This window comes from Peromyscus maniculatus, chromosome 8, assembly GCF_049852395.1.
Source record: "Peromyscus maniculatus bairdii isolate BWxNUB_F1_BW_parent chromosome 8, HU_Pman_BW_mat_3.1, whole genome shotgun sequence".
NCBI lineage: Eukaryota > Metazoa > Chordata > Mammalia > Rodentia > Cricetidae > Peromyscus > Peromyscus maniculatus.
The window spans coordinates 88,187,993-88,213,662 of record NC_134859.1 but is presented as its reverse complement, the minus strand read 5'-3'; the positions used below and the strand labels follow the sequence as shown (position 1 = coordinate 88,213,662).

General features: G+C 53.9%; 3 protein-coding genes across 11 annotated transcripts in view; 2 read left to right on the top strand and 1 right to left on the bottom strand.

The window, feature by feature from the left end:
- Positions 1–7,030, top strand: part of Ezh1 (enhancer of zeste 1 polycomb repressive complex 2 subunit) — a 38,418-nt gene extending 31,388 nt beyond the window's left edge. For all 9 annotated transcript variants that reach the window (XM_042282829.2, XM_006992923.4, XM_076577659.1 and 6 more), the window contains 6 exons: positions 2,089–2,267; positions 2,808–2,903; positions 3,243–3,324; positions 4,019–4,099; positions 4,669–4,753; positions 4,972–7,030. In XM_042282829.2, the coding sequence (XP_042138763.1) occupies positions 2,089–2,267; positions 2,808–2,903; positions 3,243–3,324; positions 4,019–4,099; positions 4,669–4,753; positions 4,972–5,032 (584 nt within the window). In that variant the 3' untranslated portion in view covers positions 5,033–7,030. The remainder of the gene's footprint in view (positions 1–2,088; positions 2,268–2,807; positions 2,904–3,242; positions 3,325–4,018; positions 4,100–4,668; positions 4,754–4,971) is intronic.
- Positions 7,031–7,509: 479 nt separating this feature from the next.
- Cntnap1 (contactin associated protein 1) lies at positions 7,510–23,044 on the bottom strand. Its single transcript, XM_006992922.4, has 24 exons — positions 22,645–23,044; positions 21,653–21,754; positions 21,372–21,565; positions 20,820–20,967; positions 20,537–20,740; positions 19,962–20,146; positions 19,346–19,489; positions 18,156–18,417; positions 17,370–17,519; positions 16,994–17,165; positions 16,406–16,512; positions 16,163–16,282; positions 15,622–15,825; positions 15,295–15,451; positions 15,082–15,209; positions 14,605–14,790; positions 13,908–14,129; positions 13,380–13,619; positions 11,568–11,921; positions 11,300–11,427; positions 9,935–10,028; positions 9,488–9,733; positions 9,321–9,368; positions 7,510–8,863 (listed from the first exon to the last, which is right to left on the bottom strand). Exons 1-24 carry the CDS (start codon positions 22,712–22,714, stop codon positions 8,571–8,573), a joined length of 4,158 nt encoding a protein of 1,385 aa, XP_006992984.1. The 5' UTR covers positions 22,715–23,044; the 3' UTR covers positions 7,510–8,570.
- Positions 23,045–23,467: 423 nt separating this feature from the next.
- On the top strand, positions 23,468–25,484 carry Ccr10 (C-C motif chemokine receptor 10). The gene is made up of 2 exons (XM_076577663.1): positions 23,468–23,630; positions 24,323–25,484. The coding sequence occupies exons 1-2, from the start codon at positions 23,607–23,609 to the stop codon at positions 25,385–25,387; spliced, it is 1,089 nt and encodes a 362-aa protein (XP_076433778.1). The 5' UTR covers positions 23,468–23,606; the 3' UTR covers positions 25,388–25,484.
- Positions 25,485–25,670: the final 186 nt, after the last annotated feature.

Below are 25,670 nucleotides of genomic sequence, written 5' to 3'. Positions count from 1 at the left end.
CCTTGAAGTCCTGATCCTCCTGCCCGTCCTTCCCAGCTGCTGGGATTACAGGTGTGTGCCACCACTCTGGACCCATGGAAAATTCTTTGTTTACTAACTGAAGACTGATTGGTTGTGGTTCTAGGGATTGAATCAATGACTGTGTACTTGCGAGGCAAGCACTCTGTCTACACTCACCCCAGCTAGAGTTCTTTAGAACACATTGTTTTAGTATGTATTCATTGAGCAGGGGGTAAAGAGCCTTCATTTCCATATTAGCTGGAGTTTATTTTGTTGTTGTTTTGTATTTTGCTTTCTTTTTTCTTTTTCTTTTTTTTTTCTTTCTTTTTTTTTTTTTTTTTTGAGCTGAGGACTGAACCCAGGGCCTTGCCTAGGCAAGCGCTCTACCACTGAGCTAAATCCCCAACCCAGTATTTTGCTTTCTTTTGAGACAGGGTTTCACTGTGCAGTCCTGGCTGGCCTCAAATTCACAGAGATCAGCCTGCCTCTGCCTCCTGAGTGCTGGGATTAAGGGTGTGCACCACCATACTTGGCTGAGGAGTTTGACTATCTCGTAGGAGGAGCTAGGATGGGTAAAAGTGCATACTGTTCGTGTAGAATACCCTAGTTTTGCTCCCAGCACCCACATCAGGCAGCTTACAAGGAAATACAGCTTTAGCTCCAAGGGATCCGATGCCACCTTCTGGCCTCCAAGGGCTCTTGCACTCAGGTGCACATATTCACCCACAGATACACATATAATTAAAATTAAAAGTAAGTATGTAGGGGGCTGGAGAGATGGTTCAGCAGTTAAAAGCAGAAAACCTAGATTCTGTTCCTAGCACTCTCCCAACTACCTGTAACTATAGCTCAGGGCGATCTAACGCCACCTTGTGTCCTCTGTGGATACTGCATGCATGTGTTGCACATAAATAAGCAAGCATACACATATACTCATAAAATATAAATAAATCTTTTAAAAGTAAGTATTTATATATATGTGTACGTACACACACACACACATATGGATGTATGTTTCTACATATATATCTGGTAAGAGACAGGAGTCTGGAGGTCAGCAGAAAATCAGTTCTCACTTCTTTTTTTTTTTTGGTTTTTCAAGACAGGGTTTCTCTGTGTAGCTTTGCACCTCTCTTGGATCTCACTCTGTAGCCCAGGCTGGCCTCGAACTCACAGAGATCCGCCTGGCTCTGCCTCCCGAGTTCTCACTTCTTATCCCACCTCACTTTTCCTGCTTCAGGCCATGTAGTTGACGGCAGCCTCTGGGCTTGCAGAAGGCTGTGCCAGGCGGGCAGATGCGCTGTGACTGTCACCTAAGAAGGAACAGATAATGATCTTAGCCACAGTAGATAAGTGCTAGTGTCGGGGAGGGCTATGGGTGGAGGATGGTACAGAACGGATGCATTCAGTTCTCAAAATGATACTTGTTTTGATGAGGATTTACTGTGAAAAGCACTGATTTCATTTTCCATGGGGTTCTCTCCACCTCGCTTCCAGATTCTGTCAACAAGGCTGAGAGGGGGCCCTGTTGGGTCTCACCTGCTTTTCTGTCTGTTGGACTTGAATGTTGGGAAGTAGTTCATAGTATGTGCGTCTGTGTAAGGGCGCACATGCGTGTGTGTGCCTGTGTGTATGTGTGTGTAGTCAGAGGTCAGCCTTGGGTGCCTTTTCTCAGGAGCCACTTACCTTGTGTTCTTAGATTCGATCTTTCACTGGGATTAAGAGCTTGCTTATTACGGTAAGGCTATCTGATGAGTGAGCTCCAGGTATCCATCTGTCTCTGCCTTCCCAGCTCTGGGGTTAGAGCACGTAGGTGCTGCCATGCCTGGCTTTTGTATGTGGGTTCTCCGGATCAGATCCAATTTCTCATATTTACATGGCAAGAACTTTACCAACTGAGCCGTCTCCTGATCCCTGAAGGAGGCACTTCATTGTCTAAGGGGGAAAGGCCAGGTGTTCAGGGGAAGGACCCTTCTGTCTCTTCTGCGAAGGGTTCTTGAACCTGCCCCATTGATTGCTCCGCTGTCCCTGAGTCTGACCTGCGTCAGTGCGGGCCTGCTTCCTAACCATCCCCATCTCCCCACTCAGGCCAGAACCGTTTTCCCGGGTGTCGCTGTAAGACCCAGTGCAATACCAAGCAGTGCCCTTGCTATCTGGCAGTACGCGAGTGTGACCCTGACTTGTGCCTCACCTGTGGGGCCTCAGAGCACTGGGACAGCAAGGTGGTGTCTTGCAAAAACTGCAGCATCCAGCGTGGCCTCAAAAAGGTGAGGTCTTTTCTTGGGTCTAGATCACAGTGGGAAAGAGGAAATGGTCCCAGGTGGCCTTGTTCCTTTGGCTCCTCGGAGAGTTTGCGTGTGAAAGTGCTTGACACATTTTGTCAGTGGTCAGAGTAATCAAATTTTCAGTCCTGCCAAAAGGAGCAGAGGGGTATGCACCGTGGATGCTAACAATGCTGTTCTCCTCTGGTGTTGGAGTTTCAGACTCTGTGCAAGGGAGGCAAGCGCTTTACCGCTGGACCCCAGTGGTGCCCTTCTACCTCCTACATACAGTGCATGCCCCGACTCAGCCTGGGAGGTCCCCAAGGAAGAGGAAGAAAGTGTCCTGTTTCCCTCACCACTTCCAGTCCTTGCCCAGGTCCCCCAGCCTCCCACCCCCAAGAGCAGAATGGTTTGGACCCTTCTCTGTCTTCAGGTTCCCCTGACAGTTGTTAGTTGTTTCCACCTGCTCCCATCACACGTGTGCACACGCAGCTCACACCCACTCACACCCTCCCTGTCACTAAGGCTTGCCTCCCTCTCCCCCAGCACCTGCTGCTGGCCCCTTCCGATGTGGCCGGATGGGGCACCTTCATCAAGGAGTCTGTGCAGAAGAATGAGTTCATTTCTGAATATTGTGGTGAGGTGAGTGCTCTAGCTTCAGCCCACATTCTCACTGGGAAGGTACCAACGAGAAGCTCTCTGATTTTCTGTGGGTTAGGCTTCTGTAAGTTAATCTCTAAATAACTCAGCCCAGTTTTCATGTGGCCTCTCAGGGGATCCCACAGAACTGTTTGCAGTCCGGAAACAGACCACTGTTTGTCAAGCATTGGTGTCTGGCTCTCCCCAGCCTTCACCCTGGTCAGCCTGGGTGGAGATGGGACTAGTGTAGCCCGAGCTTGCCGTCCTACACTGCCTCTCCCAGCTCAGGTGTACCTTGAGCAGGCAGCCTGACATCCTCTTGTTCCTTGTCTACTCCTCCAGCTCATCTCTCAGGATGAGGCTGATCGGCGAGGGAAGGTCTATGATAAATATATGTCCAGCTTCCTCTTCAACCTCAACAATGGTATGGCATGGCCTCCCTTTTATACCAAGGTGATCATGTGCAAGTCTTGACACTAAGCAGCCTCTGCCGGAATCCAGGCTCAAATCTTTCCAACAGATACTTCAAGCAAAGTGCTGTGGTTGAACTTGGGAGCCCCACAGGCTCTGGTTCATTTCTGAGTTGTGTTTGGAATGGGAACACTGGGCACTTCCACTTGAGAAGTTGCCCTACCCAGCAGGTGGGAGGAGATCTAAAATGCCGAGGGAGGACCAAAGGGGATGCGCCCCGCGTGAGGAGGCAGGCCGTCCGCTCCTGTGACAGTCTGGGCTTCACGGTCCCAGTGGACTGAAGTGTTTCCGTTGCCACTGAACTGGTTTTACTAGAGCTAAAGAAGTGTGGAACTGAAGCAGCGGGGCACGTGGTTCATCTCTGTCATCCCAGCACGTGAGGCTGAGACAAGAGAAATACCACGAATTGGAGGCCAGCCTGAGCTGCACGTGGAGATCCTGTCTCCAGCAAACAAACAAAAAGGGGTACAGTGGCACACACCCCCACAACAGTAGCAGGCTGAAGCATGAGGATTATGCCATCTGTTCTAGGCCATTCTGGGCCACAGAGCTAGACCTTGTCCGTCCGTCTGTCCCTCCCCCGCCCCCTCAAAAAAGTGTAGCGTTTCCTGGGACACTCATGGTTTTCTTTGATTTATGTCATGTAGATTTTGTAGTGGATGCTACCCGGAAAGGAAACAAAATTCGCTTTGCAAACCATTCAGTGAACCCCAACTGTTATGCCAAAGGTGAGTGAGTCTTCAGTAGCCTAGGAAGTGGGGTGGGCTAAATACCTCATGCACCATGATTTTTATCCATCATTCAGCTTTCTTTAACTTTTGTTTTTTGTTGTTGGTTTGTTTTGTTTGAGACAGGGTGTCTCTGTGTAGCCCTGGCTGTCCTAGAACTAGCTCTGTAGACCAGGCTGGTCTCAAACTCAGAGATCCGCCTACCTCTCCCTTCTGAGCGCTGGGACTAAAGGCATGCACCACTGCCGCCCAGCTCATCTTCAGGTTTTTCAGGGATACTCATGATTAATACCTGACTTCATTCTAGGCCTCTCCCTTTCATGCGTGGCTTTTTTCACTGACTACATTAAAAGTGCTTTCCCACAATCGTGATTTAAAGGTCGCTCTTTCCCCCAACATCACTGGTTACAGTAGCAGAGTCAGAAGCAGAGGGGCAAATGCCGTCACGATTACTCTTCTTCCACTTGATTCTACTGGGGATTTGGAGAGTCAGCCCCGAGTCCCCCCAGGCGCAGGCCTGCAGTTAGAGTGACTAGGAAGACAGCCCGTCTTGTCCTTCCTCTTTGCAGTGGTCATGGTGAATGGAGATCACCGCATTGGGATCTTTGCCAAGAGAGCAATTCAGGCTGGCGAAGAGCTCTTCTTTGATTATCGGTGAGGCGGTCGGGAATGAGGCAGGAGTGACTGGTAGAATCGCTTTGGGCCTTACAGCAGCTACCGTGGGTGGAGGAAGAGGGTCTGGTTGCCATTGTTTGCCTCAGAGCTAGGATCATTCCAAATGGCGGCTAGGAATCGGGAGGAAGTGAGACAGGAGGGGACCCCACCTTCTCAAGCACAGAGTAACCCAGCTCCTCCTCCTTGCTCTGGGATAGGTACAGCCAAGCTGATGCCCTCAAGTATGTGGGCATCGAGAGGGAGACGGACGGCTTCTAGCCCTCTGGGCCCGGGACAGTGCTGCTGTGGCAGCCCTGTCTTGGCTTCAGGCACACACCACTGCTGCTCCAGCTCCTGCCATGTCTTCCATGCTGAGAACCCCCACCCACTCCTGTGTGACTAGGCCTCCGCTGGATCCCAAGGAGACACCCTGCCTCAGTGAGAAGGGAAACAGGCACGCCGGAAACCTGGTCTCCCAGGAGAGTTCAGATGTGAGAAGCCGCACCTCCAGATCAGAGGGGTGGCCATGGGCTGGGGTGGATATCGATGCTTGATTTCTCCTCAGCTCCCGCACTGTGGGCCTCAGGAATCAACCCGCACTGCCCTTTCGGCTTTCCCGGTCAAGTCCTTGTATCACTGCTGTCGGGCATTGCTTAGTGAAACCAGGTCCCTGGGGCCCACAGGTGCTCAGGGTTAGAGGTGAGCCTGACAGGCATTACAGACAACTCAGAGGGAATTGTGTCTCTGTGCCATCACAGCAGAAATTTAAGGTTGCAGGAGGGAAAGCTAAGGGGCACCCTTCCTTCTGTGGACAGAGGGGGAGCCAGCCAGAGCCAGGGCCCAGGAGGCTTGGAAAGGCCTGTCCTATAGACTACGGGGTAACAGGGCGTTTTCAGACTCGGAGCAGCAGGCACCAGTGACCCAGCGCCTTCCAAAGTCCTGGCTCGGCGGCAGCAGGTCTAGGCTGCTGAGCATGGGCTGTGCCTGGCTGGGAGTGAGTACTCTGGGTCACTAAGCTGCGGTTGTCCTCAGGCCTTCCATTCCTCAGAGCTAGGTCCACGGAGCAGCTTTGCTTCTTTATTCAGGGTAGCTGGGTCTAGCCTAGACTAGAGAGGGGGAGGTTGCTGTGTGGTTACCCCATTTGGTCTGTCCTACCTGCTGTTGGTAGTGTTCCAGGTGAGGGTACCATTGCACATTTAGCAGGGTGTCACAGTGCAGGGCAGACTGGCAGGCAGACTACCATTCTCTCTGGGATTCACGCAGAACAAAGCACTTTAACTTTCTTTTAGAAGGTCTATAGATTGGAATGGAGTTTGAGCCAAGGTCTCTGGGGTTCCTGCCCAAATCCCACTTCTGATGGGGGAAGAGAGTGGAAGATTTCTCCAATTCTGTCTCACTTCCTGAGAGGCAGGAGGAGCTGGCTTGATACAAGAATAGAAACTAGTCAGCACAGCTGCCTCGGGTCTGGTGTGCTGAGATCAGGGGCACTGATGTGGGTAGAAAGGACCCGGGCAGGTACAGACTGACCTAGGGAGTGTTAGAAGGGGAACAGACAGGTGGCTCGCTCCCTGCAGAACCAGGGCCTCTCCCGTGGTTCTGCTGACCACTCCCTTCTCCCCACCAGTCAGTGCTTGTCCCCCAAGGAAGCCGGGCTCCCTTTGGCCGTACTGCCTCTTAGGGATTTGCATGGGACATGCATGCTTGTACACATACACTCCCTCACCATATTGGTAGGCACGTGTACCTCACACTCAGCACACACCCAGCAGCTCCTGACAATAGCTTCTCCCCACCCCTCAACTGGGCTAGCTCCCACCACACTTCTGAAATAGCCACCTGCCGGGGGTTGGTGTCTGTTGTGTGTATCAGGGATACCCTCAAACCTAACTAACTGTAGGCTCTGAACTGCCCATGAATCCTCTGGGAAGACCAGACAGGTGGACAGGGCCTGGCCGTGAGGAATGCTCTAAGACATGCTGGTTCTAGACTGACTTCAGCCTTCCCTCAGCAAGCATCACTGGCAGCCCCTCTGCAGCGTGCAGGCCACTAATACTCCTGCTCCTCCAGCTGCCAGTTCTCGGCCCCTGCTGTCCTCTGTTTTTAATGACGGGTCCCAACTCTCCTCCCCACTTCTACCCACCTCATGTGAGCGGATGGACACAGAGAGGTGGTGTGGACTGGGGAGACGGTGTACACGTGGCTTTGTTGCCAGTGAATTTCTTGCACTTTAGAGTCCTGTGGCTTGTGACCTCTTATCTAATAAAGTGTTAGAATCCATTTTGGCAACTTGTGTCCTGTGTGCTTGGGCTGGAAGGATCAGAGGTGGCGGCAGGCATGGGAACAGAATGGGCAGAAACTTCAGCTCTCTGCCCCCCACTGTCCTCTGAGGTCTGGGGGCGGGGAGAGCAACCGGGGTGAAGGCACTGGTGGGTGTATAGGTTTGGTTTGGGTTTTTGGTTTTTAGGGACAGGGTGTCTGTGTAGTCCTGGCTGTCCTGGAACTCACTCTGTAGACCAGCTGGCCTCGAACTCAGATCCTCCTGCCTCTGCCTCCTGAGTGCTAGGATTAGAGGCGTGCACCACCACCACCCAGCTTATATACATAAGTTTTGAGGACTAGAAATTTCTAAGTTCCCTTAAAAACATTTCATTTCTCATGAATAAAATAAGGATTTAGTGGGAAGCAAAAAAAACCAAACTAAACAAACCACACTGTTTATCCCTTGACCGTCCGCTATCACACTATCACACACAGACTGGGGCTCTGCCACTCTGCTTTATTGGACCTGCTCAGTTGAGGGCACAGCGGGCTCTGCCCTGCCTGAGAGTGGAGGCCCAGCAAGCTGGGTGAGTGGCTGGCAGGACGCCAGAGACGTCCAGCACGGAAGGAGCTCGGCACAGACTCGGCGGAGCCCGGGACAGCCCACTGAGTTCTTTTATATAGAAACCGATCATTTAAAAATCAGAATAATATATAGTTTCTCTAGAGAGAGACTTTGCAACAAAAAATATATATAAAGAATATGGCCTCCTGGGCAAACACAGCAGCGTCTCTGAGCAGAGGGAAGCGGGCGCCTCATGCATAGGAGGGGGCCAGGCCTGCAGACAGGCACCAAGGCGATTGCATATTCTGGGAAGGGTGGAAGCGGAGAGGGCTGCCTAGGCAGGGTGTCTGCATTATGTTTTCTACTCGCAGGCGTTTTATGGCTTTGGCTGAAGCACGTGAAGCGGACAGGTACTAAAGTGCTAAACTGAGGCCACTTGGTCTCTAAAAACAAAAAGGGGGTGGGGCGAGGTGGGGACAGTGACAAAGTCCTCCCTCCCTCACCCCCAGCCGAGAGGAAGCAGATGGAAGACAGCCGGTCGGCAGGGCAGGTGGGGAGGCTCGGGTGTGTTTTAGCAGCCTCCTCCCCCCATGCCCTGTGCAGTCCTGCAATCCCCCCACATCTGTCCCTGCTGATAATGTACACAGGAAGAGAGGCAATCCATCTCCCCTGCCCTCCGTCATTAATCCCTGCCAGCTGCTGGGAGGAGAAGGCTGGAAAGGCCTGTCTGAGCCCCGGGGCTTCTCCTGCGGGGCCGGCAAACAGCCAGGAGCCTGGGGGAAAGGGATGAGCAGGGCATTGGTTTAGGCAGTGAGGCTCGGCCACTCCCGTTGGTCCCATCTGTAGCTCTGCCCACCAAACTTGGCAAGAGGGGAATCCTCCTGGTGAACAGAGCCTGCTAAGAAGAGCCAAATGTCCCTGGCAGGATAGGGGAGAGGAAGGAATTGGGGGGGACTTGGAGGAGTTGGACTTGGTCCCTGAAGCCCTGATGACTCATTCAGACCTGGACTCCTCCAAGATCTGGGGGAGGTTCTGATCCCTGGCGCTTGGGCCAGAGGCTGGGGCTGGGGCCGGGGCCGGGGCTGGGGTCGGAACCTGGGTGGGAGCTGGGGTGGGAGCTGGGGCTTGGGCGGGGCCTGAAGGAGGTAGGGGAGTTTTGCTGGCAGGATGGTGGTCGTGGCTGGCCTTGGGCTCGTTGGTGTGATAGGAGCCCTTGTAGCGATGATTTTGCAGGTAGAAGAGCACCAGCATTCCCACAAGTCCCAGCAGCAGGAAGGCCACCAAAACTGGATGGGGAAAAAGGAACAACTCAGGGAAGGTCTTTGGGGTACACACATACACGCTCGGCCAGAAGCATCGTGCACAACTGTGTATAGTGATGGCCGTGTCAGACCATCCCCATGTCTAGGTCTGGATCCTTGGCTTATCCCCTTCCCACTCTACTCTTTCCGTACCTCTGGCAGCTTCTCTAGTCTCTCATTTCAGTAGGTGATATTACATCACTTTCTTCATCCTGTAACTATGGCTGCATTTTAATATTTCATTTTGATAAAAAATTTATAGCTGCCTCAAATGGGAAGATGTCTCCACCCAGTTATAAACTGATCGCTATAGCCTGTCTCACCCTTTTTCCTGCCCTCTCACGGCTAGCACCTTCACCTCTCAGCCCTGAGGACAGGAACCAGGAGGGAGGCTGGCAGGGTGGTCTTGGGAAAGTCAGGTTAGTGATCCGGAGCTACTCACAGCCCAAGAGTATGGCCACCCATCCGTCGTCATGGTAGTATGGGAAATCTAAAAAGGTTTCAGAAAGGGCCAATTAGGAGACACAGCTCTGTGTTCAGAGCCATTTCCCATCACCGTTAGTTACCCCTCCCTCCTTTTGTCCGAGTCTTCTGGGTGCAGGGATTTACCTGGGGGCAGGTACCAGGGATCGAGCTCTGGCGGCACCTCCGAGACAAGGCGTGGCATAGCTCCGCAGTTAGATTCCGACAGTTCTCCCTGAACCCGCATGGCCTCCGCTAGCTCAGCCGTCATGGGGCGGGGGGTTCGGAAATGGGTCTTGAGGGGAGCCACATTGTTGAACCGGACGCCAGACAGGCAGCCTGAGAAGCCTGGAGTGTTGTAGCGCTGGATCTCTGGGTCAATGACTCCTGTCTCTGAGGGAGAGGCAGGCCCAGAAAGAGTGTCTGGGACACCCGGAAGGAAGGCCTGGAAGGAAGGCCTGCCCCTCTTCCATCTATCTGATCCGTTGTTCCTCCTTCCTTTCGCTCACCACCCTCATTGCCCTTCCCACTTCCTCGCTCTATACCCCGGGAGCCTCACCCACAACTCTCCTCCGCCTCACACCAGCAGCTTACCCATCACACGCCCCAGATACAAGGCCTTGGGTGAGTCCAGCTGGCTGTCCACCAGCAGAGAGAACTTCTGTTCTGTCAGCGGGAAGTAGTCCACCTGAGAGAGGAGGGAGGGACCCCCTGATGGACACAGCCAAGACCATAGAGGAATTCGCTCTGCCCAAAGGATCCTGGCTCAAAATGAACAACCCCTGGGCCCTGAGGTAGGCTTTGACACATGGCTCAAACAATTTGATTTTGACCTGACTTTGCAGTTTATAAGTAGTTTGACTTTTTTTTTTCTTCTCACATTTTGTTTTTATTTTTTCGGGACAGGGTCTTTCTACATAGTCTGGCTGTCCTGGACTCACTGTGTAGGCCAGGCTGACTTCTTCAAACTCAGAGATCCATGCCTGCGTGTGCCACTACGTCCAGCTGCGCATTTGATTTTTGTATGGGGTCTGGAGTTGAGACAATTCATCTGGAGTTCAGATAACAACATGCAGGAGCCATTTCTCTCCTTTTACAGCGTGGATCTCAGGACCAAACTCTGGTTATCAGGCTTGTGCCTTTACACACCGCGCCACGTCAGTACCCCCCCTCCCCATACAGGGGCTCATGTAGCCAGGTGTGACCTTAAACTCCTGACCCTCTTGCCTCAACCTCCAACATGTTGAGATTGCACACCCAGTTTATGCAGTGCTGGGATGGAACCCAGGACTTCATGCGTGGGAGGCAAACCCTCTACCAAGTAAGCCACACCCCAGCTCCTAGCTGTTTGCCTTTGAGAAAAACACTTTACTTTCTCAGCCTGTTTAATGGGTCATAAAATGGGGCTCAGTGGGGCTCAGTGGGGCTGGAGAGAAGGCTTAGCAGTTAGGAACACTGACTACTCTTCCAGAGAACCCGGGTTCAATTCCCAGCACCCACATGGCAGCTCACAACTGTCTGTAACCCCAAGATCTGACACCCTCACACAGACAGACATGCAGGCAAAACATCAATGTACATAAAATAAGAATAAATAAGTTATTTTTAAAAATGGAGCTCGCCGGGCAGTGGTGGTGCACGCCTTTAATCCCAGCACTTGGGAGGCAGAGGCAGGTGGATCTCTGTGAGTTCGAGGCCAGCCTGGTGTACAGAGTGAGTTCCAGGAAAGGTGCAAAGCTACACAGAGAAACCCTGTCTAGAAAAAAAAAATGGAGCTCAAAATACCTGCCAACCACAGCTACTTCACAGACGTAAGGGTCATGAGAGGGGATACATGTAAAAACTCCCTTGTATACTGAACTGTGTTTCAGACACGTAATCATTTCACATTTCCTTGGGTGTGCCACAGCCAAGATCACGAGGCTGTGACTTAACTGGCCCGTCCCCTTCCACCTGTACCTGGATGAAGAGGTTTCGGTAGACCCGAGTGATGTTGACACTGTGGGGCTGGCCATCAGTCACTGGCCGAGTGGTCAGCTGGTACACATAGGGACTGGTGCCCAACTGATAGCGGAGCTGTAGGGTCCCTGTGGGGTGGGAGGAGGAAAGGGGGGTCTTCTCTCAGCTCCCTCAGCCCCCATCTCCCAAAGGTCTGCATCTTTCCATTAGGTGATCAATGGCTGTGGGGATTTGGGCGCCTGGAGGAGGACAGCCGTGGAGAACTCACCGTCCTCCTTGATGAGCACTGCCATGTAGTCACGCACAAAGGAGCTGACGTAGAGGAGGACGGCAGGGGCAGAGCTGGTGCTAAAACTAAAGGAGACCTCCTCTCCGGTGACATTGTAGACAGGCCCCCGGTACCCTGGCACAGGCCGGCCAGGCCTCGGATAGTCGGGCAGGCGGTACCCAGGGCCGTGGTAGCCAGGCACGTAACCAGGGGTGTCATAGCCCGGAATATAGCCAGGCTCGTAGCCTGGCACGGGTCGGCTCAGCATGTGGGAGAACTCCTGGGCTGCAGAGCGCAGTGCTGACTGGAGGTTATAGCGCATCCATGTGCCCGTCTCAAAGAATCCACCAATATCTAAAGTAAAGATACCAAGGTAAAGGCCCCAGACATCTTAGTCACAAGTTCAAAGGGTTTTCATGTTACCGACCCATGCACACACTAGTATCTGCCACTATTTACTTTTAGTAGGATTAAAAAATCCAATTCAATTTTGGAGACACGGTCTAACTTTGTAGCCCAAATTTACAATCCTTCTGCCTCAGCCCTTCAAGTGCTGGGATTACAGGCCTGTACCACCCCATCTAGCACTGAACAGAAAAATAATGGTATGAGAAACCTGAAAAATCATCCAGTCTCACCCCTGCATTTTTATAAGCAAGGAAACAAGCCTAAAGATGGGCAGTGACAGGCTGGAGAGATGATGGTTCATCTGGCTGCTCTTCCAGGGGACCTGGGTTCAATTCCCAGCACCCACATGGAAGCTAACGCCTGTCTGTAACTCCAGTTCCAGGGCTTCTGACATCCTTAACATGGAGGCAAAACACCAATGCACACACAATAAAAATAAATTATTAAAAAAAAAAAAAAGACGGGTAGTGACTTCCCCAAGGGCACACAGTTTATGTGTAGGGCCAAAATTAGAATTGAGATATCCTGACTCCATGCAATTACGTGCTATTATTCATATTTCTCTGAATCTCCCTAGACCACCAGACTCTGCCCACAGTCACCCACCTGCCCCACAGACTACCTTGGGCCAGCCTTGGGGAAAATGTAGTCTGGGTATATTGAATTTCAAGGCTCACCTCAGCCAAGAGTCTCAGCCTGTAGACATGTTTTGGGAATGCAATGATAGCCAGACAAGAAACAGCAGGGGGGGGGTGGGGAAGCACCGTGAAGCCCAAGTCAACACTAGAGCTAGGAAAAACGCTCAGTTGGTCAAGTGCCGCTGCGCAAGCCTGAGGGCGTGCATTCGATGCTGGCACCCCCACAAAAAGCACCCATTTGTAATCCCATGGCTGGAGAGGCAGAAGCAGAGCATCTCTGGAGCTCACTGTCCAGCTACCTATCTAACTGGTAAATTCAATGTCCCAGTGACAGACCCTGTTTGAAAACACAAGGTAGATACACCTGAGAAACAACTCCTGAGGTTGACCCTGGCCTCCACACACGTGTGCATGCACCACACACACACACACACACACACACACACACACACACACACACACACCTGCATATACACAAAGTAGATGTGCATGGGGTATGGGAGCAACCTGTGTGACCTTGACAACAGTCTGAAGATGGGAAAGTTGTTTGCTTAATGTTGGGGCATCAAATAGCTCTACCATCACTCCTTTTCCCTTTATCCCTCTGGAGTCCCCCAGCATCCTCAAATGCCTGGTTGCCCCATTCAAGAGCTCAGAATTCTACTAACAATTCTAGCTTTCCAAGAGGCTGACTTGCATTCCCTCTGTCCTCCCATATGCCTAAGGCTCCGTGCCCCCCACCCACCCCCTAGCCAGCAGCACTGACCATGATTGCAATATGGCCCATCAAAAGCCGTGAGGTCACAGTCACAGGTGTAGTAGCTGTATCGCTCCACACAGCGTCCTCCATGGAAACAGGGGAACCGGGGGTGGGTGCAGTGGCCCGTGCAGTTGGGGAAGGTGCCCTCGGAGGCATTAGCACGGCCCTCCAGGTTCAGAGTCACTCCGTTCAGACGCATGGCCCTCAAGCAACCCACAAAAGGGCGCCTCTTAAGCTCTGCAGATCCTGGTCAGGAATGAATGGAGAGGTTGGGAGGTGTGGCTCAAAGGTAGAGCATCCCAAGAGCGCTCCCAAAATGACTGCAGAGCCAGAGACAGGATTAAACACTGAGTGGGAAGGGAGGCAAGGGGATTAGGAGGATAGACTAGGTTATAAGGAGAAGAGAAATGGCCACTTGGCTCACTCTGGGGCAGAGAGGATTGGAGCAGGGGCTTCCTGGAAACATGGAGCATGACCCGTGAGAATGTAGGAATGTCATGGAGGCCCTTGCCCTGCCCCTGGGTTGATGCTCACCAACATAGAGGGGCTGGTCATACTCCAGCCAGATGTAGGTCTGCAGGGGCATGGGCCGTAGCACCCAGGGCCGATGGTCCACTCGCAGCCGGGCCTGCTTCACATTGATCTCAGCCCGGACCAAATGCCATTCATCGTCGTTGAACTCAAAGTCATCTGAGTGCACCGTCAGGTTCTCATCCCCATTGCCGATGTCAAAGGCAAAGACTACATCCCGGGATGCTGGACAGCATGACAGCGGGTAAGAGGGAAAAGGGGGCTCTGACCCCCAAGATCCCTCACAGCATTCTTGCCCAAATTCAATCTCTCCTCACCTAAGGGAAGCCCCCTAAATAGTCCTCCACCTTGTCCAGAACCTACACATAGCTTAAAACCACACGATCTGTTTCCCAAATTTGCAGATTCCTGGAATCAATTCCCAGCTCACGTGCTTAGGCTAGAAGCATAGCTAATTAGAGATGGCCGAGACCTCTAGAACCTATCTCCTTCACAAGTACAGGGCCCAGGGCCCACAGAAGCAACGCATGTGCTGAGGGGGCCACGGTCACGGAGCCAGATATCAAGACAGTAAGTCTAGGGTCCGGAGTCATCTCAGATCCTTTCTCTGCCACCTCTCAAAAGGGTTGACTGTCTTGTTCCCTAACGGCCTCCGTCGTCCTCTCCACCCATCCACCTCCCTCCCAGGCTGCCGACTCACTGTTGAGCTCCACTCGTACATATGGTCGGCGCCACTGGCAGAAACGGCCGCCCATGTTCTCTAGAAAAACTCCCGAGGGAGCCGAGGTCCTAAAGTAGAAGGAGACATCGAGGCTGTGGTTGGCTCGGATCGGGGGGAAGCGCAGTGCAGCTCCGGTGTGGAAGGAGATAGTGTTCCAGGAATTGCCTGCAAAAAAAAAAAAAAAAAAAAAAAAAAAAAAAAAAAAAAAACAGTGAGGAAGGCCTTGTTAAGGAAGTCAGAGGGTGGAGGAGTAAGGAACCTCCGTGGGCAGCGCGGGGAAGAGTTAGGGAGACTGAAGAGAAACTAGGAGGTGGAATGAATGAAGGTAAGGGTCAGATCACGGCCGGAGCGCGTCTGGTCATGTGACCCGGAGATTCCCCAGTGGGTCAGGTGATCTAGGTTTTGGAAACAGTGAATGCTGGAAGGGGGGTACACCAAAGGAGTCTTGCCACTTACGGTCACCATAGCAACGCAGAGGCCTCAGGAAGAACTGGGCTTCGGAGCTGGAGCGGTTGGTGTCCCCTACCACTACCTGAGTGACAGGCAGATGGTCCACGAAGGTCAGCAACCCCTTGTCCGTTCTCCTGTGGGGACAGGACGCAGTGACTCAGCCCTGCCTCTCCGCTGGCCCGAGGGAGTCCTGAGAACCCTGCCCTCCCGTCCCCTCACCACTGTGGCTGGTCTGCATCACAGTTGCAGTGCAGGGCAGGGTCCACACAGCTCCGGTCCAGCCCACAGGCACAGCGCTGGATGCCAGGCTGAGAGCCTCCCCAGTAAAAGTGCTGCTCCTCATTTCGGCCAATCCAAAAGCTGTAGGGGTAGCCTCCTGGGGAAGACGCCAGGCAGCTTCCAGGCCCCGCCCCTCCAGCAGCCTCGGGGCTCCCCAGACCCAGGGGCAAGCCGTCCTGACCTGGCTCGACTCCTCCAGCAGCCCCTCACACCCCACCCAAGGCTCTCCTCCAGCCACGCCTCGCCCTCCCTGCCACCAGGCTCAACCTGCAGTATTGAGCAGCCGGGAATTGTAGCAGGAGAACTCGATCCACTGCTCACAGTGCTGGGAAGCGTTGGCCAGAGCGCTGACTTCCTCCCAGGAGGCATTCCAGTATTGGATGGCCCCCAGGAAGGGCCGCTCCATGCTGGAACCCGTCACCCGAGTTGTCCACAGCCTGTCATGACGCACCACTGTCCACGCTCGGTTCTCTGGAGGAGAGGGGGCAGAGCTTTGGCCGACACGAACATTCTCTGTCCCCCTGCTAACCAACCCATCAGCCCTGCCGCCACCTAGAGCCAATAAAAGAAGCCCGCCACTTCACTGCGGCCCAGCCTTGGGCTCTCCACCTTGGAGAATGGCGCGAAGGGCCAGAAGTGGGAATTTATCTGTAAGGCTACATTACAAAATTTAGGTGTCCCCCTTTCACACCACTGTCCTTGACTCCAACCACAGTTTCATCTTGTCTCCTCCTACAGTTTCCCTGACCCCCGCATCTTCTACAATGCCTAGTCAACCCTCTACCCCCAACCCATCAAAGCCACTTACCGCGGATATCACAATACACTACAAATGGCTTCAGGGGTCCACTGCCATCGGGATCGATGGTGAAGTTTCCAGAATATTTCCCACTGAGCCGATAGGCTTCACAGGATTCTTTATACAGAGCTAGAGGGGGGTAACGAGGCGACTGTGGAGCTAGAAGGCTAGAAGAATGGTCATCCGTACCAACTTCGGCGGCTTCCGGATCCCCACCAACCTTCCCCTGACTCTCTATCCCATCCCGCTTACGTTCATGGCAGGTGACTCCCTTGTAGCCCGTGAGTTCACAGTAGCAGATGAAGTCGTCCCAAGACTGGTAGCAGCGACCGTCATGCTCACACATGTTAGGACTGCATCTAGGGCAGCGGTCAGCACCAATGGAAGGAGGCTTGAAAGGAGCTCCTTCACCGTTTCCCAGTGCCAGGACCCAGTGGCTCACTTCCCACCTAACTAACTGGGTCCAACCCCAGACACAGGGACAAGAGGTCGTGCACGTACATGGGTCACGTGCTGCCTTCCCTTCTCCCAGAAGGGAAAGTACCCAGCCCCTCCCCTCCATCAGACAAAACCTTAGGACTGAATAGAAACTTTCTTTCAATCCTGGGTACCTGTAACTTTACAGGGAGAAACAGGAACGAGGTCAGAGGTCAAGGAAGAATCTGTGTGTGTGTGTGTGTGTGTGTGTGTGTGTGTGTGTGTGTGTGTGTGTGTGTGTTGGGGGGGTTGCTGACACAAGGAGAAGGGAGATAATTTTAAAGAGAAAAAGCCACCCTGACTATATGGAAGTGGGCTTAGGAAGAAGCTTTCCACTTGTTAAGGAGATGACCTTCTCGATACCTGTCTGTGATGCCACAGGTGTCGAAGAGGACCTCAGCGAAGTAGCCAAGCTTCCGGAACTCCACCAGAGTCAGGTTGACCAGCTGACCATCCACCTTGAGCAGCTCCATACAGCCATGAAATGCTGTCTGGTTGGAGTGGCAACCCCATCGACTGGCTGGTTTGGGACAACCTGGAGCAACCACATCTGTAAGGTCCTTCCCAGGAGAGAACTCAGGGACCCTCCCCTGGGAAAATGCCAAGAGGGAGCCACACAGAAATGAAGAAAGGATGCTAGAATGCAAACAATGGTCCCAGAGGTGAAACGGGGCTCATCAGAAGTGAGATAGGACCTTCCCACCCAGAGACAGGGCAAAGTTGCCCCCCCCCAACTTACCGCCAAAGAAGTATGAGGTCCCTGTGCGGATCAGCAGTGGAGATGAGACCCTGACCTCTGCCCCCTCCACATCATCAATACTGATGACTGCATGGTTTTCCTGTGCCACAAAGTTCACCTCGTGCCAGAAGCCATCATTCAGGCGGTACCCTGGACAAGAAAGGAGGATGGTGTGAGTGGGTGGAGAAGATTGGTTTGGGGGTCTTAAAAAAATTCTGCTTTTTTTATTTTGTGTGCGCCTGCGTGCAGTACCCTGGGAAGCCAGAAGAGGGAGGCAGAGCCCCCAGAGTTGGAGTTACAGGGGTGGGGTGGTGGTGGTGGTATTCTTTGGTATTCTTGCAGAATACCAACGTTGGGTTCCCAGCCTCCTTGCTGTGTCTTTGAGCCAGGGTCTCTCTGTATCTCATGCTGGCCTGGCACTCACGATGTAGTCCTGACTGGCCTCAAACTTGTGGTTTTTCCTACCTTGGCCTCCCAGATGCTGGGATTACGGGCATAAATCACCACAAGCCACCAAGCCCAGCGAGATGGTTTTCAGTGGGGATGCAGGAGCCCAACTCTGCTCCCAACAGCAGTCTAAGTGCACCCCATTTTTACACTTCTCTCCCTGCACCTGGACACCCCTGATGGCTCTCTTCACTGTCCATAAGTTTAGCCACTGACAGAGTGCGCAAAGGTGGAAATAACTGGCAAACATCTCCAGGAATCCCCCAGAACCGGAGAACACCCGTTTCCTCCAGTTCCCACCCTTGTCTAGCCTGCTCATGCCTCCCAGGAGCCCCTTACCAGCAGCAAACTGAAGCTTTTTGCGGCCGGTCTGCGCGATGGATACATTGACTTGCCCTTCGCTAAGCATCAGCTCCACGTGACCCAGCCCATCTCCCAAGCGAGAGAAGAGGAGGAGCCCGGTGAGGTCCCAGGTGCGGAAGCGAAAAGAGACCGCTAAGCGGCCACGGCGCGGAAAACCAGGCACTTGGACGAAGTTGTGGGGGCCTCCAAAGTTGATGGGGTGTGGAACCGGATCCAAGCAACGGAAAGCCACATTACCCTAGAAGGGAAAGGATGGGTGCATCAGGAGCGGGCGGCCTGTGAATATTCTCACTGGTAAGACCGCCAGCCGTGACCCTTCCATCCCCCCCGCAAATAGGTCCATGTTTGTGGAAGGGGCCCAAACAAGCCTGCCCTCGGGATTCTGCTCCTTTGTTTGCTTTTTATCACCTATCCCACTATCTGCAAAGCAAAAATTTCCCTCTCATAGTGCTAAGGGCAATTTAGCCCAGAGGTTGTGGAGCATGCACACATGTTCCAGAGTTGACCATAGAGGAGACTTTATCAAAAGACTTCCAGTTCAGGGCTGGAGAGATGGCTCAGAGGTTAAGAGCACCGACTGCTCTTCCAGAGGTCCTGAGTTCAATTCCCAGCACCCACATGGTGGCTCACAACCATCTGTAATGAGGTCTGGCTCCCTCTTTTGTATACATAATAAATAAAAAAACTTAAAAAAAAAAAAAAAAAAAAGACTTCCAGTTCAAGTCACTACCCTGTCACTTCGGAGTCACATGCTCCTGGTCAAACATCTCTGAGCCTCTGCACCTCATTTCCCTCATCTGCTAACTAATGAGATGATTGGACCGATTCACAGCTTCTTTCTTTGTTTTTAGAGACAGGGGTTTCTCTGTGTAGCCCTGGCTGTCCTGGAACTCGCTCTGTGAACCAGGCTGGCCTCAAACTCACAGAGATCCACCTGCCCCTGCCTCCTGAATGCTGGGATTAAAGGAGTGCACCACCACCACCACCACCACCACCAGTGGTTCACAGCTTCTTAACTAAGGGGTGAATAGAATAGAACTTACATCTCCTTGGTACTCACCCCACCAAAAAAAAACCCCAACCCCCTAACCAAAAACCACCTGAGAATGTGACTACTGAGAATGGATCTCATCCCAAACCTCTTCCCCCCACCCCTGCCCACTAGCCTCGAAGGTGATTCGCGAATGGCGCATCACTGCCAGTTCTGCGATGTTGATCCGGTTGTAGATCACGTTTTCTATGCAGCCCCGGAAGTTATGCCGGTAGGCCAGGTTCTTACGTGCTGCGCCCACCAGACCCCCGACGAATATCTGTGGGAAGCAGGTGAAAAGAGGTTTCCCTGTGCTTAGGGGGAGTGCCTACCTTTCCCGGGTGCATGCACAGTAAGTACCCTTTTCTCAGTACTAGGCCCGGCTTCAGAAAGACTTGGAACACATTTCCCTAGGGTGAGTGCTAAAGCTTGCATTTAGATTTGAGCCTAAGTTGGCTGGCTGTAAGCCTTCAGCAGGTCAAAATTGTCTGTCTTAGACACTTAAAATGCAGATGGTGACAGGGTCTTTATCAACTGCAGAGAATTGTGGGACGAGGCTAAGGGACAATTTTCCTACTTTTCTTGATCCCCCACATCTGGATTTCTAGACCCATCATAGTAGATCTGCGGTGAGGACCAGAACAATGACAAGAAAAGCCTTTCTGGCATGCAGAGAGGTGGGATGGGGAGTGGATTCCCCCCCCCCACTTATCCATTGTCACACCCAAAAGTGGTGCCCCACCCTTGGTCACCTCATTGTCCAGATTCAGCCTCTCGAAGTCGCCATTGAGCACAAAGCGATGGACGTAACCGTCCAGGGTGAGATTTGCTTCCCGGCCATATCGGTCCACCCGCACATAGTGCCAGCTCAGGTCGTTAAGGACGCCGCCAGCACTCACCGTGGTGTGACCAGGTCTTGGCTGGATGGGGCTGCTGCCTGAGGGCAGGGCAGGACAGAGTGAGAACTCCAGCAGGCCTTAGCTCCCAAGGCAGCAGCAGCTCCCAACACAGAGTACCCAGTCAAAGCCTGTCAATGGCCGTTGACTAGTGTGCAGCCAATTTAACCTCTCTGGGCTTCTTTGGCTATCTGAAAAAAAATCTGAGTAGGATAGCTGCGTGTATCTCATCACACAGGTGTTATGAAAAGCAAATGAGATACAACATCATTCTGTGTGCGTTTACGATGCCTTGTTCAAGGTCACACCGTTGGTTAGCCGAATCCAGTTCTCCCGACTTAAAACCCTCTTGGTGTTTTGCTAGCACCAAGCGCTACAAAAGGGGAAGACCAGGCTTAGGCAGGGCAGCACTCTGGGGTCCGGAAGCTCACCCAGGCTCATGTGCAGGACAAGGTGCGCCCCCTGCAGTTCAAGCGTCACGTAATCCCCCTGGGCCCCCTCAGTGTGCAGCAGCAGTCCATCCTTCTCCTCTGTCTTGAAACTAAAAGCGAACACGTCCCAAAGACTTTGGCTGACCCCTCTCGGGAAGCGGTACGAGATGGCATCATCGCCGTCAAAATACAGTATGTCGGACTCTGCGCGAAGGACCGTGGGTGGGCGGGGGACCAGGGAGACCAGGCTCCTTGCCCCCACTCCCGACCTCCACGCCCTTACTGTAGGGACAGCCGTAGATGCCCAGCCGCAGGCCGATCTTGCCGCGCGGGTTCCAGGCCAATGGCACGATGCGGATGTAGCGAGCGGTGAAGTGGTAGTGCAGGTCATGGCGTACCACAGCCGACTCATTAACGTTACCAAAGAAGGTCTGCGGGGTGGGGATGGGGGGTTGGGAAAAGCAGTGACCATGTCTCCACCCTCTTTCAAACCTTGCCAATCTTGACAGGAGCGGGAACGAGAGTTCACTCCACCTCCCCTGCCTCCACGATTGTACACGGACTAGTTTCCCTGGTCTAGAGTGTCCTATTATTTTTTTTTTTCAAAGCACAAATCTAATGCCACCACCTGCAGGAAGGTCTCCTAGGTTTTACACTAAAATGTGTTAAAGCTTATAACTGGCGAGAAACAGTCTGAGCTGGACCGGATCCCAAGAGTAGTTTTCTTCACCTGTGCCTCATGCTGTTCCCTCCCCTTCCCTTCAGGCTAGTGCCCAGCCCGGGGCCCAGAGCAGGGGAGGCTCCCCAAGTGTGTGCGCCTGGGCACCGAGAGTACCGCGTTGTGCCCTTGCTGGTAGAACGGTGTCCAGCTGTCCACACGGTCCCCGTAGAGCAGCATATAACGTGTGACCCAATCCCAAGAATTAAAAGCTCCCTGTGTGGCCACAGCCCGGATCCGATGCTTCTTCATTAAGTCTATCTGGAGCCAGGGATTCGGGTCCCCAATCCGGGGCGACCATCCACTGATGCCTACAGAAAGGGCAAGGGCTTTTACCACCCACTCTCTTCTCTCAGCTCTCTGGAGTCCTCCTCCCGTCCCTGGTTGGGCAAGCTCACCGTGCAGCCGGGCAAAGCGGGCTGTGGTAAAGAGCCCATAGTAGGAGGAGGCGCCCAGGGACCGCGCATACAGAGGCCCCACCAGCTCCTCATTGCAGCCATCTGTGGGGGGGACGGGGGACGGCGAGCTTGTTAGTATGGCCCCTCTTCTAAACGTGGTCCCTCTTCGCATTGAAGCTCCTCTTCACTGCCCCCTAGTGGCAGACTCAGCCCTACCTTAAAGGTGTGCCCTCAACCCAGGCTTCAGCAACAGCTGCTCCGTCAGCGGAGCTTGCCTTCTCCTCCGAGGGGTAACTCTTTGCCTCAATCTACAGATCCAAAGCCGGATCCTTCCTTCCCCTTTCCGCCCTGGCGCAGTACTGCTCTAAACACAATCCCCAAACTTCACCGTATTTAAGACCCTAAATGGGCCCCAGAACCCCAAATTAACCCCAGCCTTAACCATCAATTCCATTCATCAGCCCTCCCCCACCAAAACATGCACCAATCCCCAAATAAGGCTTTGCTCCCAATCCAGCCACTTCCCGATCCCAGCCTTAGCATCATCCTTGGCCTTAGTCAGGGTCACCAACTCCTGTTTGGATTCTAGCCATAAAACCCAGCCCCAGCCACAAACCCTACCTAGTGCCTGGGTCAGCTCCAAATTCCAGCCCCAGCCCCTCAGGGGAAAACCTCAACTCTAGCCTGGGTCACCAGTAGCGCACTTATAGCCAACCCTAACCTCAAACCCAGGCACTGGCTGCCGCTTGGATTAACAGCTCCAAATCCCCTGGGCTGACTGGTTCCTCGGCTCCGAGCCCAGCCCCAGCCCCGGGCGCGCGCACAGCAGTCTCGGAGCTGCATTGCGGAGCGCTGGGGGAGAGGCAGGGAAAGATGGAGCGAGCCGGCGCCAGAGGACCGGCGACCACCCAGCCGCAATGCGGCGCGGGACTCGCCCTGCAAGCTCCGGACCCCTGCACCCAACCCCACCTGCCTCTGAGACCAGCACTCACAGTAGCCCCAGCCCCGAGCTCCAGGGACCACAGCGGCGAGCAGGATGCTGAAGAGCCGGAGGAGACTCATCACGCAGAGCTGACTAGCCCTGGGTGTCTGCCTTGCTGCGCCCTGCTCCTGCTAGGGCTCCAGTTCTGGCTCAGGCCCCCAGCTTTTCTCCTGGGGTTCGCGGCCGACCGCTGTTTCTTCGTCCTTACCCACCCTTCCTCTCTCCTAACCCCCCCAATCTCTTCTCTTCTCTCTCTCTCTCTCTCTCTCTCTCTCTCTCTCTCTCTCTCTCTCTCTCTCTCTCCCTTTCTCCTCCTCTCTCCTCTCTCTCCTCTCTCACCTCTCTCTCCTCTCCTCCCTTTCTCCGCCCCCTTCCCCAGCCTCTCTCTCCTGGCACGCGCGTTTTCCCGGACCCCGCGCAAGCGCGTGCCTCAGCCCTATTGCGAAAGGGCGGGGTAGACAACCTGCCACCGGGAAATACCCCCAAGTAACCCAAGGCTGACAAGGACTGGGGCTGCAGACTAGCAAAAAGAGAAGTGTGTGTGTGTGTTGGGGGGGGGGGACCAGATGGAGTCTAACATTTTCAAGGGGAGGGAAGAGCTTCGAAAAAGGACGCCTAGAGATGGAAAGAAGGGCAAATAGAAAGAGGTTTTCTGAAGGTAGATAACGTCCCCGGCTCAGTGCTGGACACCTTCATAGCTGTGAATTCGGCATCTTCATCCCACTCCACTTTGCACATGGAAAGCCCAAGGCTCAGAGAGGAAAACAAATCTCATTCAAGATGGTATAACCATTCTTGTTCCCACTGGCAGGGGTGAGATAGAAAGCAGGCAAGGTGGAATGGAAAAGTTAACCCGCAGACCCTAATCTCCACCCTCCTTCTTGGCCTTTCTCCCCACCCCTTCCTTCCTGCCCGACTAGTTATTTAACTTTGCCCCCTGTGGCTGTACCTGAAACACCCTTGTAGCCAGAGATGGGGACCGAGCCCACAGAGCAGGTGGGAGTTGGGGCAGGGACGGGGAGAGGGTTGCAGAGAGGGTGGGGAAGCGGGGAGGGATGGGTTTCCCCACCTAACACCAGGCCCCTGTCATCCTATGGCTTATGCAGGAGCCTATAAAACTTCCTTAAGACCCTCTGGGTATGCGTGTCTCCAGTGTCCCCGCCATGGACCTGGCGGTAGGGTGGGAAGGACAGAAGAGAAAGGAGACAGCCAGCCTTCAGCCTAAGCTCGAAGTGTGGAGTCCAAGGCTGAAGCAAAGCCTGCACCTGACCTTCCTTCCAGAAGAGGGCACTGCAAAGGGAACAGAAGCAGCCAAGATTTATTAATAATACAAATGCTTGGTCTAAGGCGAGCTAGATGTTTCCACTGTCTATTATCGTCCATCTTTTCTACAGTCCTCCCTGCAGGCCTTGCCAGGTGGCCTCGGTAGGATTCTAGAATGAATGGGCATATAACACATTAAGTAACTGAGGTCCAGAAAGAGCAAGTGGCGGCTCAAGGTCACCCAGGAATCTGGAAGCAGAACCTGTGCAAGGGAAGCAACTGCCTGCTCAGGGTACCCTAGGAAGAATTTTTTTTTGGGGGGTGTCTATCTCCTGGTGTTCGGGCTTCGAGTGAGGAACTCCTGCCTGAACGGGAGTGGTGTAGGAATGTCTTCCATGGTCCCTCCTCTCGTTTTGATGTCACAGGTCTCCTGGGAACCCTACTCCGGGTACGATGAAGAGGCTTACTCGGCTGGGCCGTTGCCGGAACTCTGTTACAAGGCGGATGTCCAGGCTTTTAGTCGGGCCTTCCAACCCAGTGTCTCCCTGATGGTGGCTGTGCTGGGTCTGGCGGGCAATGGCCTAGTCTTGGCCACCCATCTGGCAGCCCGACGAACTACCCGATCTCCCACCTCCATCCACCTGCTCCAGTTGGCTCTGGCTGACCTCCTATTGGCCCTGACCTTGCCCTTTGCAGCAGCAGGGGCTCTTCAGGGCTGGAATCTAGGAGGTGCCACCTGCCGAGCCATCTCAGGTCTCTACTCGGCTTCCTTCCACGCAGGCTTCCTCTTCCTAGCCTGTATCAGCGCCGACCGCTATGTGGCCATCGCTCGAGCTCTCCCAGCCGGGCAGCGACCCTCCGCACCTGGCCGTGCGCACTTGGTCTCTGTCTTCGTGTGGCTGTTGTCGCTGCTCCTGGCCCTACCTGCGCTCCTTTTCAGCCGGGACGGGCCGCGGGAAGGCCAACGGCGCTGTCGCCTCATCTTCCCCGAAGGCCTCACGCAGACTGTGAAGGGGGCAAGTGCTGTGGCGCAGGTGGTCCTGGGCTTCGCGCTGCCTCTGGGCGTCATGGCAGCCTGTTATGCGCTCCTGGGCCGCACGCTTCTGGCCGCCAGGGGGCCAGAGCGGCGGCGCGCACTGCGCGTTGTGGTGGCCTTGGTGGCCGCCTTTGTGGTGTTGCAACTGCCCTACAGCCTCGCCCTGCTGCTGGATACAGCCGATCTACTGGCAGCCCGCGAGCGGAGCTGCACCTCCAGCAAGCGCAAGGATCTAGCTCTGCTGGTCACCGGCGGCTTGGCGCTGGTCCGCTGCAGCCTCAATCCGGTGCTTTACGCTTTTTTGGGCCTGCGCTTCCGCCAGGACCTGCGGAGGCTGCTACAGGGTGGGGGATGCAGCCCAAAGCCCAACCCTCGAGGCCGCTGCCCCCGCCGACTCCGCCTTTCTTCCTGCTCCGCTCCCACTGAGACCCACAGTCTCTCTTGGGACAACTAGGGCTGCGATTCCAAAGTAGGGGGAGGGCGAAGGAAACGATCCCAGGGAGGGTAGTGAGAAAGGGGAGTAAGTTGGGGGGGGGGGACGTTGAGAAAGACTTCAGGACCTAAAGAGATTGCCTCTGAGCTTAATTAAATTGATACAATGCAAATGAACTGCAACCCAACTACTGTTACTATTTTTGAATCACCAACTTGGGAAACGAGTTGTAGCAGGGCCAAGACAGTGGGTTACCCCCCCACCCCCCTGCTTGAGCCTGAGTGGGAGGTGTTGGGGGAGGGGG

Excerpts from the sequence above, each read along its gene's own strand:
- Cntnap1 (XM_006992922.4), bottom strand. The coding sequence starts at position 22,714 with ATGAGTCTCCTCCGGCTCTTCAGCATCCTGCTCGCCGCTGTGGTCCCT. Across the intron at positions 21,566-21,652 it reads CCGCTTTGCCCGGCTGCACG|GCATCAGTGGATGGTCGCCC; the intron begins GTGAGCTTGCCC and ends CCCTTTCTGTAG. Across the intron at positions 13,620-13,907 it reads TGACCAGCCCCTCTATGTTG|GATCTGCAGAGCTTAAGAGG; the intron begins GTGAGCATCAAC and ends ATTCCTGACCAG.
- Ccr10 (XM_076577663.1), top strand. The coding sequence starts at position 23,607 with ATGGGGACCGAGCCCACAGAGCAG. Across the intron at positions 23,631-24,322 it reads GGACCGAGCCCACAGAGCAG|GTCTCCTGGGAACCCTACTC; the intron begins GTGGGAGTTGGG and ends TTGATGTCACAG.